Below are 18,509 nucleotides of genomic sequence, written 5' to 3'. Positions count from 1 at the left end.
CACTACATGCAACCCTCATGTAGTAACCTGATCCACATTTTTATTCTCCTAAAACACAGTATCATTTACACTTTGTCCTATACATAAAAACTAAATACATAATTGCTGTCTCCACACTGACCACTTATGCTGCTTCTCAGCCCTCCCAGGATCTGTAGTGAAGCATCACCTCATATTCAGCAGCCTCAGCAGCACCGCGCTGCTTCCTGGTATCGGTGGGCACTGCGCCGCCCCTTCCAAACGCATCATCACCTCCCGGGAGCAACTCCATTTTAGACACTCCCAGAGCGAGCAGCATTGTCCCAGACTGCCAGTGGGCCCCTCTGTTAGTCCAGGGCCCCGGCCCTTGCCCGGGTGCGCCGGGTGGTGACGCCGGCCCTGAGTGTTTCCCTTACATCAATTTCCAAAACTCCAATCACATTTAGTGGAAAAGATGAGTTCAGAAATCGGGGCACAGAGTCAGGCTCATTCAATTTGCTGTTTCAGTTGGGGCTCTGTCAGGGGAGTAATTTCATATACTCTATCCTTCAAGTAACCCACAGATAAAAACAAGCCTTTGCTCACTGTTCAATCTTCTATGAATGCCACACAAATTCAGTACAAGGACACATTCAATGAGTTGTGCTGTCTTGCTGAAAGAAACAATACTCATTCTAGTGATCAGTTACAGTGCACAGAAGTCTTGTAAGACGTCCATGTCCATGCACACTGCTGTCTTCTCATTGTGATCAAAGGATATCGGACCCACAAATGCCTGTAGTCCAACAAATGCCTTTTTTTAGATCATGAAGCGGCTGTTGGTGAAGTTTGTGTGCATTTTCCTTATGCCAGAACCTATTGGTTATTTGTTTAGATGGAAATGGATTTCATCAGACATGATGAATTGTAATGGGTCCAAATTCTGGTCTACAGTCATATCCAGTAGAGCAGCTGACACTCGGTGTCTGCAGGTGAAGTGATTTCAGTATAAAGGAACATGTTCAGCGCCTGCTAGATTTATTTTCATAATGGTTTCCCCAGGCTTCTCATAATCTTCTCCTGGATGTCTGATACAATGAAACGTGTCTTGGTTGTCTGTTCTTTTTATTTTGCATCAGTCACAGACCCTGTGTTAAACCACTTGCAGACCTGACCATGTATACTGATGTATACTGGACTGGAAAAGTGCAGGTTCTGTGTACATTGCCTCGGTGCGACCCTTCACAGCGAACAACCGACCATCTACAGGAAGGAGATGATGGGCCTCGGTCATTTCTTACACTGCTCTGGTAAAACCTGAGCTCAGATTGCAATGGCCAAGAGTGACAGATTTACTGTAAGGCTGTGTGCCCACGATGCGGGTTTAATGCGGTTCAGCGGCGGCATTTATGCAGCGGAAACGCATTAAAAACGCTTGTTAATTTGTCTGCCATGTTTCCCAATGATAATCCGCATGCGCTGTGCACATGCTGCGGAAATTTCCGCTGTGGATTATCATTGCGGAAAAATCCGCAGCACATCCATTATTTTTGCGAATTACTGCATAAATCGCCGCCATTGACTTGCATTGAACCGCATAACATCCCCATGTATACATGTATGCATGCAGATGTTATGCGGTTCAATGTGTGAATGGTACCCGGGTCTGGAGAAGAGGAGACTCTCATCCGACCTGGGTACCATTAGTAAAAAAAGAATTAAAATGTTAAAAATAAAAAAATACATTATACTTACCTTTCCGGCGGCCCCCGGTCTCCTCTCCGGTGGCATGCTCTGTCCTCAGCATCCAGCGGTGGTGTAAAAGGACCTGCGGTAACGTCATTTAGTCATGTGACAGGTCACGAGACCGCCTACGCCGCCGGAAAGGTAAGTATAATGTATTTTTTTATTTTTAACATTTTAATTCTTTTTTTTTTACTATTGATGCTGCATTTAAAGCAGCATAAGGCTGCGTGCCCACGTAGCGTTTTTCAAGCGTTTACGCTGCGGAATTTCCGCAGCGTAAACGCTTGTTAAACGCTAGGTAATCCGCTCCCCATGGTCCCCAAGGGGATTCCGCAAGTTCTATGCCCACGCTGCGGATTTTTCCGCAGCGTTTATGCTGCGTTCAAAAATCCGCAGCATGTTCATTAATTTTGCGTTTCCGCAAGCGGAATTGCCTTGTGCAATGCATTAAAAACGCAAGGCAATTCCGCATGTGGTTAAACGCGCAATAAACGCGTGCGGAATTCCGCATGCGTTTTTCCGGGAGAGGACATGCGGAAATGAAGCAGAAATTTTCTGCTTCATTTCCGCAACGTGGGCACATAGCCTAAGTTGGTCACACTATATAAATCCATGCCAGTTGCATGGATTTATATTGTGTGACCAACTTGTCAAGTACTTTTCCAAGTGATGCTAAAATCGCTTGGAAAAGCGCTTGACAAAACGCATGCGGAAATGCATGTGGAAAAACGCATGTAAAATCCGCATGCGTTTTTTTCTGCCAGGGAGATGCAGAAACGCTCAGGAAAAATCTGCATCAATTCTGCATCGTGGGCACATAGCCTAAGACAGTTGTGATGAATGGGGCCCAATAAGTGTTATCATGTAGAAAGCACACATGGGAAATGGGCTGGTTTTTGTGACACACTGTATTTGCTGTTCAGTCTTGTTTGTCTGAAGTCAATAGTTTAAAGTGGTTCATCATATAATATCTGGTAAGAAATTAGGCAGAAGTTTAGAACCTGTCCGAATCTGCAATTATTTTTTTGTTCCTCAAAAATGAGTTCAATCAACATTATGTTCCTTCTTGTTTACATGTAAATGCAATGACGTGGTGTCCATGGCCCTAAACTGATTCACTGTCTTAATTCTGTACTGTTAGATTGGAGAAGCGTCGCAGATGGAAACAGTCTCTGATGAAAACAAAAGCTTGATGTGGACTCTACTAAAACAAATGAGACCCGGCATGGACCTGTCTAGAGTCGTTCTACCAACGTTTATCCTGGAGCCTCGCTCATTTCTGAACAAATTGTCAGATTATTACTATCACGCAGACATCCTATCACAGTGAGTCCATACTATAGAAAATATATATATATCCCATATAAAAAACCTATATATCAGTCACATGTTCATATGTCAGTTTTGCAAAAAAGAACACACAAGTGAACGCATCATTATTGAGCCAGATTTACAGGTCCAACATCAGGGTGTGCAGGGGCCTATGGAGACCAAGGTAGCAACCTCAACTTATTCGATGATGCTTGGTCATTCTTTAAGATGTCCTTATATTAGTATTTACCATAGAAACCTAATGTTATAGTGTCATTTTCTCGTACTGATTTGCATCCTGAGTTACATCCTGTATTATACTCCAGAGCTGCACTCACTATTCTGCTGGTGCAGTCACTGTGTATATACATTACTGATCCTGAGTTACCTCCTGTATTATACTCCAGAGCTGCACTCTCTATTCTGCTGGTGCAGTCACTGTGTACGTACATTACATTACTGATCCTGAGTTACATCCTGTATTATACTCCAGAGCTGCGCTCACTATTCTGCTTGTGCAGTCACTGTGTACATACATTACATTACTGATCCTGAGTTACATCCTGTATTATACTCCAGAGCTGCGCTCACTATTCTGCTTGTGCAGTCACTGTGTACGTACATTACATTACTGATCCTGAGTTACATCCTGTATTATACTCCAGAGCTGCACTCATATTCTGCTGGTGCAGTCACTGTGTACATACATTACATTACTGATCCTGTACTGATCCTGAGTTACATCCTGTATTATACTCCAGAGCTGCACTCACTATTCTGCTGGTGCAGTCACTGTGCACATACATTACATTACTTATCCTATACTAATCCTGAGTTATATCCTGTATTATACTCCAGAGCTGCACTCACTATTCTGCTGGTGCAGTCACTGTGTACATACATTACATTACTGATCCTGAGTTACATCCTGTATTATACTCCAGGGCAGCACTCACTATTCTGCTGGTGCAGTCACTGTGTACATACATTACATTACTGATCCTGTACTGATCCTGAGTTACATCCTGTATTATACTCCAGAGCTGCACTCATATTCTGCTGGTGCAGTCACTGTGTACATACATTACATTACTGATCCTGTACTGATCCTGAGTTACATCCTGTATTATACTCCAGAGCTGCACTCACTATTCTGCTGGTGCAGTCACTGTGCACATACATTACATTACTTATCCTATACTAATCCTGAGTTATATCCTGTATTATACTCCAGAGCTGCACTCACTATTCTGCTGGTGCAGTCACTGTGTACATACATTACATTACTGATCCTGAGTTACATCCTGTATTATACTCCAGGGCAGCACTCACTATTCTGCTGGTGCAGTCACTGTGTACATACATTACATTACTGATCCTGTACTGATCCTGAGTTACATCCTGTATTATACTCCAGAGCTGCACTCACTATTCTGCTGGTGCAGTCACTGTGTACATACATTACATTACTGATCCTGAGTTACCTCCTGTATTATACTCCAGAGCTGCACTCACTATTCTGCTGGTGCAGTCACTGTGTACATACATTACATTACTGATCCTGAGTTATATCCTGTATTATACTCCAGAGCTGCACTCACTATTCTGCTGGTGCAGTCACTGTGTACATACATTACATTACTGATCCTGAGTTACCTCCTGTATTATACTCCAGAGCTGCACTCACTATTCTGCTGGTGCAGTCACTGTGTACATACATTACATTACTGATCCTGAGTTACATCCTGTATTATACTCCAGAGCTACACTCACTATTCTGCTGGTGCAGTCACTGTGCACATACATTACTGATCCTGAGTTACATCCTGTATTATACTCCAGAGCTACACTCACTATTCTGCTGGTGCAGTCACTGTGTATATACATTACATTACTGATCCCGAGTTACCTCCTGTATTATACTCCAGAGCTGCACTCTCTATTCTGCTGGTGCAGTCACTGTGTACGTACATTACATTACTGATCCTGAGTTACATCCTGTATTATACTCCAGAGCTGCGCTCACTATTCTGCTGGTGCAGTCACTGTGTACATACATTACATTACTGATCCTGTACTGATCCTGAGTTACATCCTGTATTATACTCCAGAGCTGCACTCACTATTCTGCTGGTGCAGTCACTGTGCACATACATTACATTACTTATCCTATACTAATCCTGAGTTATATCCTGTATTATACTCCAGAGCTGCACTCACTATTCTGCTGGTGCAGTCACTGTGTACATACATTACATTACTGATCCTGAGTTACATCCTGTATTATACTCCAGGGCAGCACTCACTATTCTGCTGGTGCAGTCACTGTGTACATACATTACATTACTGATCTTGTACTGATCCTGAGTTACATCCTGTATTATACTCCAGAGCTGCACTCATATTCTGCTGGTGCAGTCACTGTGTACATACATTACATTACTGATCCTGTACTGATCCTGAGTTATATCCTGTATTATACTCCAGAGCTGCACTCACTATTCTGCTGGTGCAGTCACTGTGTACATACATTACATTACTGATCCTGAGTTACATCCTGTATTATACTCCAGAGCTACACTCACTATTCTGCTGGTGCAGTCACTGTGTACATACATTACATTACTGATCCTGTACTGATCCTGAGTTATATCCTGTATTATACTCCAGAGCTGCACTCACTATTCTGCTGGTGCAGTCACTGTGTACATACATTACATTACTGATCCTGAGTTACCTCCTGTATTATACTCCAGAGCTGCACTCACTATTCTGCTGGTGCAGTCACTGTGTACATACATTACATTACTGATCCTGAGTTACATCCTGTATTATACTCCAGAGCTACACTCACTATTCTGCTGGTGCAGTCACTGTGTACATACATTACATTACTGATCCTGAGTTACATCCTGTATTATACTCCAGAGCTACACTCACTATTCTGCTGGTGCAGTCACTGTGTATATACATTACATTACTGATCCCGAGTTACCTCCTGTATTATACTCCAGAGCTGCACTCTCTATTCTGCTGGTGCAGTCACTGTGTACGTACATTACATTACTGATACTGAGTTACATCCTGTATTATACTCCAGAGCTGCGCTCACTATTCTGCTGGTGCAGTCACTGTGTACGTACATTACATTACTGATCCTGAGTTACATCCTGTATTATACTCCAGAGCTGCACTCATATTCTGCTGGTGCAGTCACTGTGTACATACATTACATTACTGATCCTGAGTTATATCCTGTATTATACTCCAGAGCTGCACTCACTATTCTGCTGGTGCAGTCACTGTGCACATACATTACATTACTTATCCTGTACTGATCCTGAGTTACATCCTGTATTATACTCCAGAGCTGCACTCATATTCTGCTGGTGCAGTCACTGTGTACATACATTACATTACTGATCCTGTACTGATCCCGAGTTATATCCTGTATTATACTCCAGAGCTGCACTCACTATTCTGCTGGTGCAGTCACTGTGTACGTACATTACATTACTAATCCTGAGTTACATCCTGTATTATACTCCAGAGCTGCGCTCACTATTCTGCTGGTGCAGTCACTGTGTACGTACATTACATTACTGATCCTGAGTTACATCCTGTATTATACTCCAGAGCTGCACTCATATTCTGCTGGTGCAGTCACTGTGTACATACATTACATTACTGATCCTGAGTTATATCCTGTATTATACTCCAGAGCTGCATTCACTATTCTGCTGGTGCAGTCACTGTGCACATACATTACATTACTTATCCTGTACTAATCCTGAGTTATATCCTGTATTATACTCCAGAGCTGCACTCACTATTCTGCTGGTGCAGTCACTGTGCACATACATTACATTACTTATCCTGTACTGATCCTGAGTTACATCCTGTATTATACTCCAGAGCTGCACTCATATTCTGCTGGTGCAGTCACTGTGTACATACATTACATTACTGATCCTGTACTGATCCTGAGTTACATCCTGTATTATACTCCAGAGCTGCACTCACTATTCTGCTGGTGCAGTCACTGTGCACATACATTACATTACTTATCCTATACTAATCCTGAGTTATATCCTGTATTATACTCCAGAGCTGCACTCACTATTCTGCTGGTGCAGTCACTGTGTACATACATTACATTACTGATCCTGAGTTACATCCTGTATTATACTCCAGGGCAGCACTCACTATTCTGCTGGTGCAGTCACTGTGTACATACATTACATTACTGATCCTGTACTGATCCTGAGTTACATCCTGTATTATACTCCAGAGCTGCACTCACTATTCTGCTGGTGCAGTCACTGTGTACATACATTACATTACTGATCCTGAGTTACCTCCTGTATTATACTCCAGAGCTGCACTCACTATTCTGCTGGTGCAGTCACTGTGTACATACATTACATTACTGATCCTGAGTTATATCCTGTATTATACTCCAGAGCTGCACTCACTATTCTGCTGGTGCAGTCACTGTGTACATACATTACATTACTGATCCTGAGTTACCTCCTGTATTATACTCCAGAGCTGCACTCACTATTCTGCTGGTGCAGTCACTGTGTACATACATTACATTACTGATCCTGAGTTACATCCTGTATTATACTCCAGAGCTACACTCACTATTCTGCTGGTGCAGTCACTGTGCACATACATTACTGATCCTGAGTTACATCCTGTATTATACTCCAGAGCTACACTCACTATTCTGCTGGTGCAGTCACTGTGTATATACATTACATTACTGATCCCGAGTTACCTCCTGTATTATACTCCAGAGCTGCACTCTCTATTCTGCTGGTGCAGTCACTGTGTACGTACATTACATTACTGATCCTGAGTTACATCCTGTATTATACTCCAGAGCTGCGCTCACTATTCTGCTGGTGCAGTCACTGTGTACATACATTACATTACTGATCCTGTACTGATCCTGAGTTACATCCTGTATTATACTCCAGAGCTGCACTCACTATTCTGCTGGTGCAGTCACTGTGCACATACATTACATTACTTATCCTATACTAATCCTGAGTTATATCCTGTATTATACTCCAGAGCTGCACTCACTATTCTGCTGGTGCAGTCACTGTGTACATACATTACATTACTGATCCTGAGTTACATCCTGTATTATACTCCAGGGCAGCACTCACTATTCTGCTGGTGCAGTCACTGTGTACATACATTACATTACTGATCTTGTACTGATCCTGAGTTACATCCTGTATTATACTCCAGAGCTGCACTCATATTCTGCTGGTGCAGTCACTGTGTACATACATTACATTACTGATCCTGTACTGATCCTGAGTTATATCCTGTATTATACTCCAGAGCTGCACTCACTATTCTGCTGGTGCAGTCACTGTGTACATACATTACATTACTGATCCTGAGTTACATCCTGTATTATACTCCAGAGCTACACTCACTATTCTGCTGGTGCAGTCACTGTGTACATACATTACATTACTGATCCTGTACTGATCCTGAGTTATATCCTGTATTATACTCCAGAGCTGCACTCACTATTCTGCTGGTGCAGTCACTGTGTACATACATTACATTACTGATCCTGAGTTACCTCCTGTATTATACTCCAGAGCTGCACTCACTATTCTGCTGGTGCAGTCACTGTGTACATACATTACATTACTGATCCTGAGTTACATCCTGTATTATACTCCAGAGCTACACTCACTATTCTGCTGGTGCAGTCACTGTGTACATACATTACATTACTGATCCTGAGTTACATCCTGTATTATACTCCAGAGCTACACTCACTATTCTGCTGGTGCAGTCACTGTGTATATACATTACATTACTGATCCCGAGTTACCTCCTGTATTATACTCCAGAGCTGCACTCTCTATTCTGCTGGTGCAGTCACTGTGTACGTACATTACATTACTGATACTGAGTTACATCCTGTATTATACTCCAGAGCTGCGCTCACTATTCTGCTGGTGCAGTCACTGTGTACGTACATTACATTACTGATCCTGAGTTACATCCTGTATTATACTCCAGAGCTGCACTCATATTCTGCTGGTGCAGTCACTGTGTACATACATTACATTACTGATCCTGAGTTATATCCTGTATTATACTCCAGAGCTGCACTCACTATTCTGCTGGTGCAGTCACTGTGCACATACATTACATTACTTATCCTGTACTGATCCTGAGTTACATCCTGTATTATACTCCAGAGCTGCACTCATATTCTGCTGGTGCAGTCACTGTGTACATACATTACATTACTGATCCTGTACTGATCCCGAGTTATATCCTGTATTATACTCCAGAGCTGCACTCACTATTCTGCTGGTGCAGTCACTGTGTACGTACATTACATTACTAATCCTGAGTTACATCCTGTATTATACTCCAGAGCTGCGCTCACTATTCTGCTGGTGCAGTCACTGTGTACGTACATTACATTACTGATCCTGAGTTACATCCTGTATTATACTCCAGAGCTGCACTCATATTCTGCTGGTGCAGTCACTGTGTACATACATTACATTACTGATCCTGAGTTATATCCTGTATTATACTCCAGAGCTGCACTCACTATTCTGCTGGTGCAGTCACTGTGCACATACATTACATTACTTATCCTGTACTAATCCTGAGTTATATCCTGTATTATACTCCAGAGCTGCACTCACTATTCTGCTGGTGCAGTCACTGTGCACATACATTACATTACTTATCCTGTACTGATCCTGAGTTACATCCTGTATTATACTCCAGAGCTGCACTCATATTCTGCTGGTGCAGTCACTGTGTACATACATTACATTACTGATCCTGTACTGATCCCGAGTTATATCCTGTATTATACTCCAGAGCTGCACTCACTATTCTGCTGGTGCAGTCACTGTGTACGTACATTACATTACTAATCCTGAGTTACATCCTGTATTATACTCCAGAGCTGCGCTCACTATTCTGCTGGTGCAGTCACTGTGTACGTACATTACATTACTGATCCTGAGTTACATCCTGTATTATACTCCAGAGCTGCACTCACTATTCTGCTGGTGCAGTCACTGTGTACATACATTACATTACTGATCCTGAGTTATATCCTGTATTATACTCCAGAGCTGCACTCACTATTCTGCTGGTGCAGTCACTGTGCACATACATTACATTACTTATCCTGTACTAATCCTGAGTTATATCCTGTATTATACTCCAGAGCTGCACTCACTATTCTGCTGGTGCAGTCACTGTGTACATACATTACATTACTGATCCTGAGTTACATCCTGTATTATACTCCAGGGCAGCACTCACTATTCTGCTGGTGCAGTCACTGTGTACATACATTACATTACTGATCCTGTACTGATCCTGAGTTACATCCTGTATTATACTCCAGAGCTGCACTCATATTCTGCTGGTGCAGTCACTGTGTACATACATTACATTACTGATCCTGAGTTATATCCTGTATTATACTACAGAGCTGCACTCACTATTCTGCTGGTGCAGTCACTGTGTACATACATTACATTACTGATCCTGAGTTACATCCTGTATTATACTCCAGAGCTACACTCACTATTCTGCTGGTGCAGTCACTGTGTACATACATTACATTACTGATCCTGTACTGATCCTGAGTTATATCCTGTATTATACTCCAGAGCTGCACTCACTATTCTGCTGGTGCAGTCACTGTGTACATACATTACATTACTGATCCTGAGTTACATCCTGTATTATACTCCAGAGCTACACTCACTATTCTGCTGGTGCAGTCACTGTGTACATACATTACATTACTGATCCTGAGTTACATCCTGTATTATACTCCAGAGCTACACTCACTATTCTGCTGGTGCAGTCACTGTGTACATACATTACATTACTGATCCTGAGTTACATCCTGTATTATACTCCAGAGCTGCACTCATATTCTGCTGGTGCAGTCACTGTGTACATACATTACATTACTGATCCTGAGTTATATCCTGTATTATACTCCAGAGCTGCACTCACTATTCTGCTGGTGCAGTCACTGTGCACATACATTACATTACTTATCCTGTACTAATCCTGAGTTATATCCTGTATTATACTCCAGAGCTGCACTCACTATTCTGCTGGTGCAGTCACTGTGTACATACATTACATTACTGATCCTGAGTTACATCCTGTATTATACTCCAGGGCAGCACTCACTATTCTGCTGGTGCAGTCACTGTGTACATACATTACATTACTGATCCTGTACTGATCCTGAGTTACATCCTGTATTATACTCCAGAGCTGCACTCATATTCTGCTGGTGCAGTCACTGTGTACATACATTACATTACTGATCCTGTACTGATCCTGAGTTATATCCTGTATTATACTCCAGAGCTGCACTCACTATTCTGCTGGTGCAGTCACTGTGTACATACATTACATTACTGATCCTGAGTTACGTCCTGTATTATACTCCAGAGCTACACTCACTATTCTGCTGGTGCAGTCACTGTGTACATACATTACATTACTGATACTGTACTGATCCTGAGTTATAGCCTGTATTATACTCCAGGGCAGCACTCACTATTCTGCTGGTGCAGTCACTATGTACATACATTACATTACTTATCCTGTACTGATCCTGAGTTACATCCTGTGTTTTACTCCAGAGCTGCACTCACTATTCTACTTGTGGAGTCAATGTGTACATACATTACATTACTGATCCTGTACTGATCCTGAGTTACATCCTGTATTATACTCCAGGGCAGCACTCACTATTCTGCTGGTGCAGTCACTGTGTACATACATTACATTACTGATCCTGTACTGATCCTGAGTTATATCCTGTATTATACTCCAGAGCTGCACTCACTATTCTGCTGGTGCAGTCACTGTGTACATACATTACATTACTAATCCTGAGTTACATCCTGTATTATACTCCAGAGCTGCACTCACTATTCTGCTGGTGCAGTCACTGTGTACATACATTACATTACTGATCCTGAGTTACATCCTGCATTATACTCCAGAGCTGCATTCACTATTCTGCTGATGCAGTCACTGTGTACGTACATTACATTACTGATCCTGAGTTACATCCTGTATTATACCCCAGAGCTGCACTCATATTCTGCTGGTGCAGTCACTGTGTACATACATTACATTACTGATCCTGTACTGATCCTGAGTTATATCCTGTATTATACTCCAGAGCTGCACTCACTATTCTGCTGGTGCAGTCACTGTGTACATACATTACATTACTGATCCTGAGTTACATCCTGTATTATACTCCAGAGCTACACTCACTATTCTGCTGATGCAGTCACTGTGTACATACATTACATTACTGATCCTGAGTTACATCCTGTATTATACTCCAGAGCTACACTCACTATTCTGCTGGTGCAGTCACTGTGTACATACATTACATTACTGATCCTGAGTTACCTCCTGTATTATACTCCAGAGCTGCGCTCACTATTCTGCTGGTGCAGTCACTGTGTATGTACATTACATTACTGATCCTGAGTTACATCCTGTATTATACTCCAGAGCTGCACTCATATTCTGCTGGTGCAGTCACTGTGTACATACATTACATTACTGATCCTGTACTGATCCTGAGTTATATCCTGTATTATACTCCAGAGCTGCACTCACTATTCTGCTGGTGCAGTCACTGTGCACATACATTACATTACTTATCCTGTACTAATCCTGAGTTATATCCTGTATTATACTCCAGAGCTGCACTCACTATTCTGCTGGTGCAGTCACTGTGTACATACATTACATTACTGATCCTGAGTTACATCCTGTATTATACTCCAGGGCAGCACTCACTATTCTGCTGGTGCAGTCACTGTGTACATACATTACATTACTGATCCTGTACTGATCCTGAGTTACATCCTGTATTATACTCCAGAGCTGCACTCATATTCTGCTGGTGCAGTCACTGTGTACATACATTACATTACTGATCCTGTACTGATCCTGAGTTATATCCTGTATTATACTCCAGAGCTGCACTCACTATTCTGCTGGTGCAGTCACTGTGTACATACATTACATTACTGATCCTGAGTTACATCCTGTATTATACTCCAGAGCTACACTCACTATTCTACTTGTGGAGTCACTGTGTACATACATTACATTACTGATCCTGAGTTACATCCTGCATTATACTCCAGAGCTGCACTCACTATTCTGCTGATGCAGTCACTGTGTACATACATTACATTACTGATCCTGAGTTACCTCCTGTATTATACCCCAGAGCTGCACTCACTATTCTGCTGGTGCAGTCACTGTGTACATACATTACATTACTGATCCTGTACTGATCCTGAGTTACATCCTTTATTATACTCCAGAGCTGCACTCACTATTCTGCTGGTGCAGTCACTGTGTACGTACATTACATTACTGATCCTGTACTGATCCTGAGTTATATCCTGTATTATACTCCAGAGCTGCACTCACTATTCTGCTGGTGCAGTCACTGTGCACATACATTACATTACTTATCCTGTACTAATCCTGAGTTATATCCTGTATTATACTCCAGAGCTGCACTCACTATTCTGCTGGTGCAGTCACTGTGTACATACATTACATTACTGATCCTGAGTTACATCCTGTATTATACTCCAGGGCAGCACTCACTATTCTGCTGGTGCAGTCACTATGTACATACATTACATTACTTATGCTGTACTGATCCTGAGTTACATCCTGTGTTTTACTCCAGAGCTGCACTCACTATTCTACTTGTGGAGTCACTGTGTACATACATTACATTACTGATCCTGTACTGATCCTGAGTTACATCCTGTATCATACTCCAGAGCTGCACTCACTATTCTGCTGGTGCAGTCACTGTGTACATACATTACATTACTAATCCTGAGTTACATCCTGTATTATACTCCAGAGCTGCACTCACTATTCTGCTGGTGCAGTCACTGTGTACATACATTACTGATCCTGAGTTACATCCTGCATTATACTCCAGAGCTGCACTCACTATTCTGCTGATGCAGTCACTGTGTACATACATTACATTACTGATCCTGAGTTACCTCCTGTATTATACCCCAGAGCTGCACTCATATTCTGCTGGTGCAGTCACTGTGTACATACATTACATTACTGATCCTGTACTGATCCTGAGTTATATCCTGTATTATACTCCAGAGCTGCACTCACTATTCTGCTGGTGCAGTCACTGTGTACGTACATTACATTACTGATCCTGAGTTACATCCTGCATTATACTCCAGAGCTGCACTCACTATTCTGCTGATGCAGTCACTGTGTACATACATTACATTACTGATCCTGAGTTACCTCCTGTATTATACCCCAGAGCTGCACTCACTATTCTGCTGGTGCAGTCACTGTGTACATACATTACATTACTGATCCTGTACTGATCCTGAGTTACATCCTTTATTATACTCCAGAGCTGCACTCACTATTCTGCTGGTGCAGTCACTGTGTACGTACATTACATTACTGATCCTGTACTGATCCTGAGTTATATCCTGTATTATACTCCAGAGCTGCACTCACTATTCTGCTGGTGCAGTCACTGTGCACATACATTACATTACTTATCCTGTACTAATCCTGAGTTATATCCTGTATTATACTCCAGAGCTGCACTCACTATTCTGCTGGTGCAGTCACTGTGTACATACATTACATTACTGATCCTGAGTTACATCCTGTATTATACTCCAGGGCAGCACTCACTATTCTGCTGGTGCAGTCACTATGTACATACATTACATTACTTATGCTGTACTGATCCTGAGTTACATCCTGTGTTTTACTCCAGAGCTGCACTCACTATTCTACTTGTGGAGTCACTGTGTACATACATTACATTACTGATCCTGTACTGATCCTGAGTTACATCCTGTATCATACTCCAGAGCTGCACTCACTATTCTGCTGGTGCAGTCACTGTGTACATACATTACATTACTAATCCTGAGTTACATCCTGTATTATACTCCAGAGCTGCACTCACTATTCTGCTGGTGCAGTCACTGTGTACATACATTACATTACTGATCCTGAGTTACATCCTGCATTATACTCCAGAGCTGCACTCACTATTCTGCTGATGCAGTCACTGTGTACATACATTACATTACTGATCCTGAGTTACCTCCTGTATTATACCCCAGAGCTGCACTCATATTCTGCTGGTGCAGTCACTGTGTACATACATTACATTACTGATCCTGTACTGATCCTGAGTTATATCCTGTATTATACTCCAGAGCTGCACTCACTATTCTGCTGGTGCAGTCACTGTGTACGTACATTACATTACTGATCCTGAGTTACATCCTGTATTATACCCCAGAGCTGCACTCATATTCTGCTGGTGCAGTCACTGTGTACATACATTACATTACTGATCCTGTACTGATCCTGAGTTATATTCTGTATTATACTCCAGAGCTGCACTCACTATTCTGCTGGTGCAGTCACTGTGTACATACATTACATTACTGATCCTGAGTTACATCCTGTATTATACTCCAGAGCTACACTCACTATTCTGCTGGTGCAGTCACTGTGTACATACATTACATTACTGATCCTGAGTTACATCCTGTATTATACTCCAGAGCTACACTCACTATTCTGCTGGTGCAGTCACTGTGTATATACATTACATTACTGATCCTGAGTTACCTCCTGTATTATACTCCAGAGCTGCGCTCACTATTCTGCTGGTGCAGTCACTGTGTACGTACATTACATTACTGATCCTGAGTTACATCCTGTATTATACTCCAGAGCTGCACTCATATTCTGCTGGTGCAGTCACTGTGTACATACATTACATTACTTATCCTGTACTAATCCTGAGTTATATCCTGTATTATACTCCAGAGCTGCACTCACTATTCTGCTGGTGCAGTCACTGTGTACATACATTACATTACTGATCCTGTACTGATCCTGAGTTACATCCTGTATTATACTCCAGAGCTGCACTTACTATTCTGCTGGTGCAGTCACTGTGTACATACATTACATTACTGATCCTGTACTGATCCTAAGTTACATCCTGTATTATACTCCAGAGCTGCACTCACTATTCTGCTGGTGTAGTCACTGTGTACATACATTACATTACTGATCCTGTACTGATCCTGAGTTACATCCTGTATTATACTCCAGGGCAGCACTCACTATTCTGCTGGTGCAGTCACTGTGTACATACATTACATTACTGATCCTGTACTGATCCTGAGTTACATCCTGTATTATACTCCAGAGCTGCACTCATATTCTGCTGGTGCAGTCACTGTGTACATACATTACATTACTGATCCTGTACTGATCCTGAGTTATATCCTGTATTATACTCCAGAGCTGCACTCACTATTCTGCTGGTGCAGTCACTGTGTACATACATTACATTACTGATCCTGAGTTACATCCTGTATTATACTCCAGAGCTACACTCACTATTCTACTTGTGGAGTCACTGTGTACATACATTACATTACTGATCCTGAGTTACATCCTGCATTATACTCCAGAGCTGCACTCACTATTCTGCTGATGCAGTCACTGTGTACATACATTACATTACTGATCCTGAGTTACCTCCTGTATTATACCCCAGAGCTGCACTCACTATTCTGCTGGTGCAGTCACTGTGTACATACATTACATTACTGATCCTGTACTGATCCTGAGTTACATCCTTTATTATACTCCAGAGCTGCACTCACTATTCTGCTGGTGCAGTCACTGTGTACGTACATTACATTACTGATCCTGTACTGATCCTGAGTTATATCCTGTATTATACTCCAGAGCTGCACTCACTATTCTGCTGGTGCAGTCACTGTGCACATACATTACATTACTTATCCTGTACTAATCCTGAGTTATATCCTGTATTATACTCCAGAGCTGCACTCACTATTCTGCTGGTGCAGTCACTGTGTACATACATTACATTACTGATCCTGAGTTACATCCTGTATTATACTCCAGGGCAGCACTCACTATTCTGCTGGTGCAGTCACTATGTACATACATTACATTACTTATCCTGAGTTACATCCTGTGTTTTACTCCAGAGCTGCACTCACTATTCTACTTGTGGAGTCACTGTGTACATACATTACATTACTGATCCTGTACTGATCCTGAGTTACATCCTGTATCATACTCCAGAGCTGCACTCACTATTCTGCTGGTGCAGTCACTGTGTACATACATTACATTACTAATCCTGAGTTACATCCTGTATTATACTCCAGAGCTGCACTCACTATTCTGCTGGTGCAGTCACTGTGTACATACATTACATTACTGATCCTGAGTTACATCCTGCATTATACTCCAGAGCTGCACTCACTATTCTGCTGATGCAGTCACTGTGTACATACATTACATTACTGATCCTGAGTTACCTCCTGTATTATACCCCAGAGCTGCACTCACTATTCTGCTGGTGCAGTCACTGTGTACATACATTACATTACTGATCCTGTACTGATCCTGAGTTACATCCTGTATTATACTCCAGAGCTGCACTCACTATTCTGCTGGTGCAGTCACTGTGTACGTACATTACATTACTGATCCTGAGTTACATCCTGTATTATACCCCAGAGCTGCACTCATATTCTGCTGGTGCAGTCACTGTGTACATACATTACATTACTGATCCTGTACTGATCCTGAGTTATATCCTGTATTATACTCCAGAGCTGCACTCACTATTCTGCTGGTGCAGTCACTGTGTACATACATTACATTACTGATCCTGAGTTACATCCTGTATTATACTCCAGAGCTACACTCACTATTCTGCTGGTGCAGTCACTGTGTACATACATTACATTACTGATCCTGAGTTACATCCTGTATTATACTCCAGAGCTACACTCACTATTCTGCTGGTGCAGTCACTGTGTACGTACATTACATTACTGATCCTGAGTTACATCCTGTATTATACTCCAGAGCTGCACTCATATTCTGCTGGTGCAGTCACTGTGTACATACATTACATTACTTATCCTGTACTAATCCTGAGTTACATCCTGTATTATACTCCAGAGCTGCATTCACTATTCTGCTGGTGCAGTCACTGTGTACATACATTACATTACTGATCCTGTACTGATCCTAAGTTACATCCTGTATTATACTCCAGAGCTGCACTTACTATTCTGCTGGTGCAGTCACTGTGTACATACATTACATTACTGATCCTGTACTGATCCTGAGTTACATCCTGTATTATACTCCAGAGCTGCACTCACTATTCTGCTGGTGTAGTCACTGTGTACATACATTACATTACTGATCCTGTACTGATCCTGAGTTACATCCTGTATTATACTCCAGGGCAGCACTCACTATTCTGCTGGTGCAGTCACTGTGTACATACATTACATTACTGATCC

General features: G+C 42.0%; 1 protein-coding gene across 3 annotated transcripts in view; it reads left to right on the top strand.

The window, feature by feature from the left end:
• Positions 1-18,509, top strand: part of OSBPL5 (oxysterol binding protein like 5) — a 227,944-nt gene that overhangs the window by 154,151 nt on the left and 55,284 nt on the right. For all 3 annotated transcript variants that reach the window (XM_073658191.1, XM_073658192.1, XM_073658193.1), the window contains exon 10: positions 2,846-3,030. In XM_073658191.1, coding sequence (XP_073514292.1) covers positions 2,846-3,030 — 185 coding nt within the window. The remainder of the gene's footprint in view (positions 1-2,845; positions 3,031-18,509) is intronic.

The sequence above is a fragment of the Phyllobates terribilis genome, unplaced genomic scaffold (assembly GCF_046119375.1).
Source record: "Phyllobates terribilis strain yellow unplaced genomic scaffold, ASM4611937v1 Scaffold_13__5_contigs__length_258822181, whole genome shotgun sequence".
NCBI lineage: Eukaryota > Metazoa > Chordata > Amphibia > Anura > Dendrobatidae > Phyllobates > Phyllobates terribilis.
The sequence above is the reverse complement of the archived record's forward strand: the minus strand, read 5'-3'. Positions and strand labels throughout refer to the sequence as shown.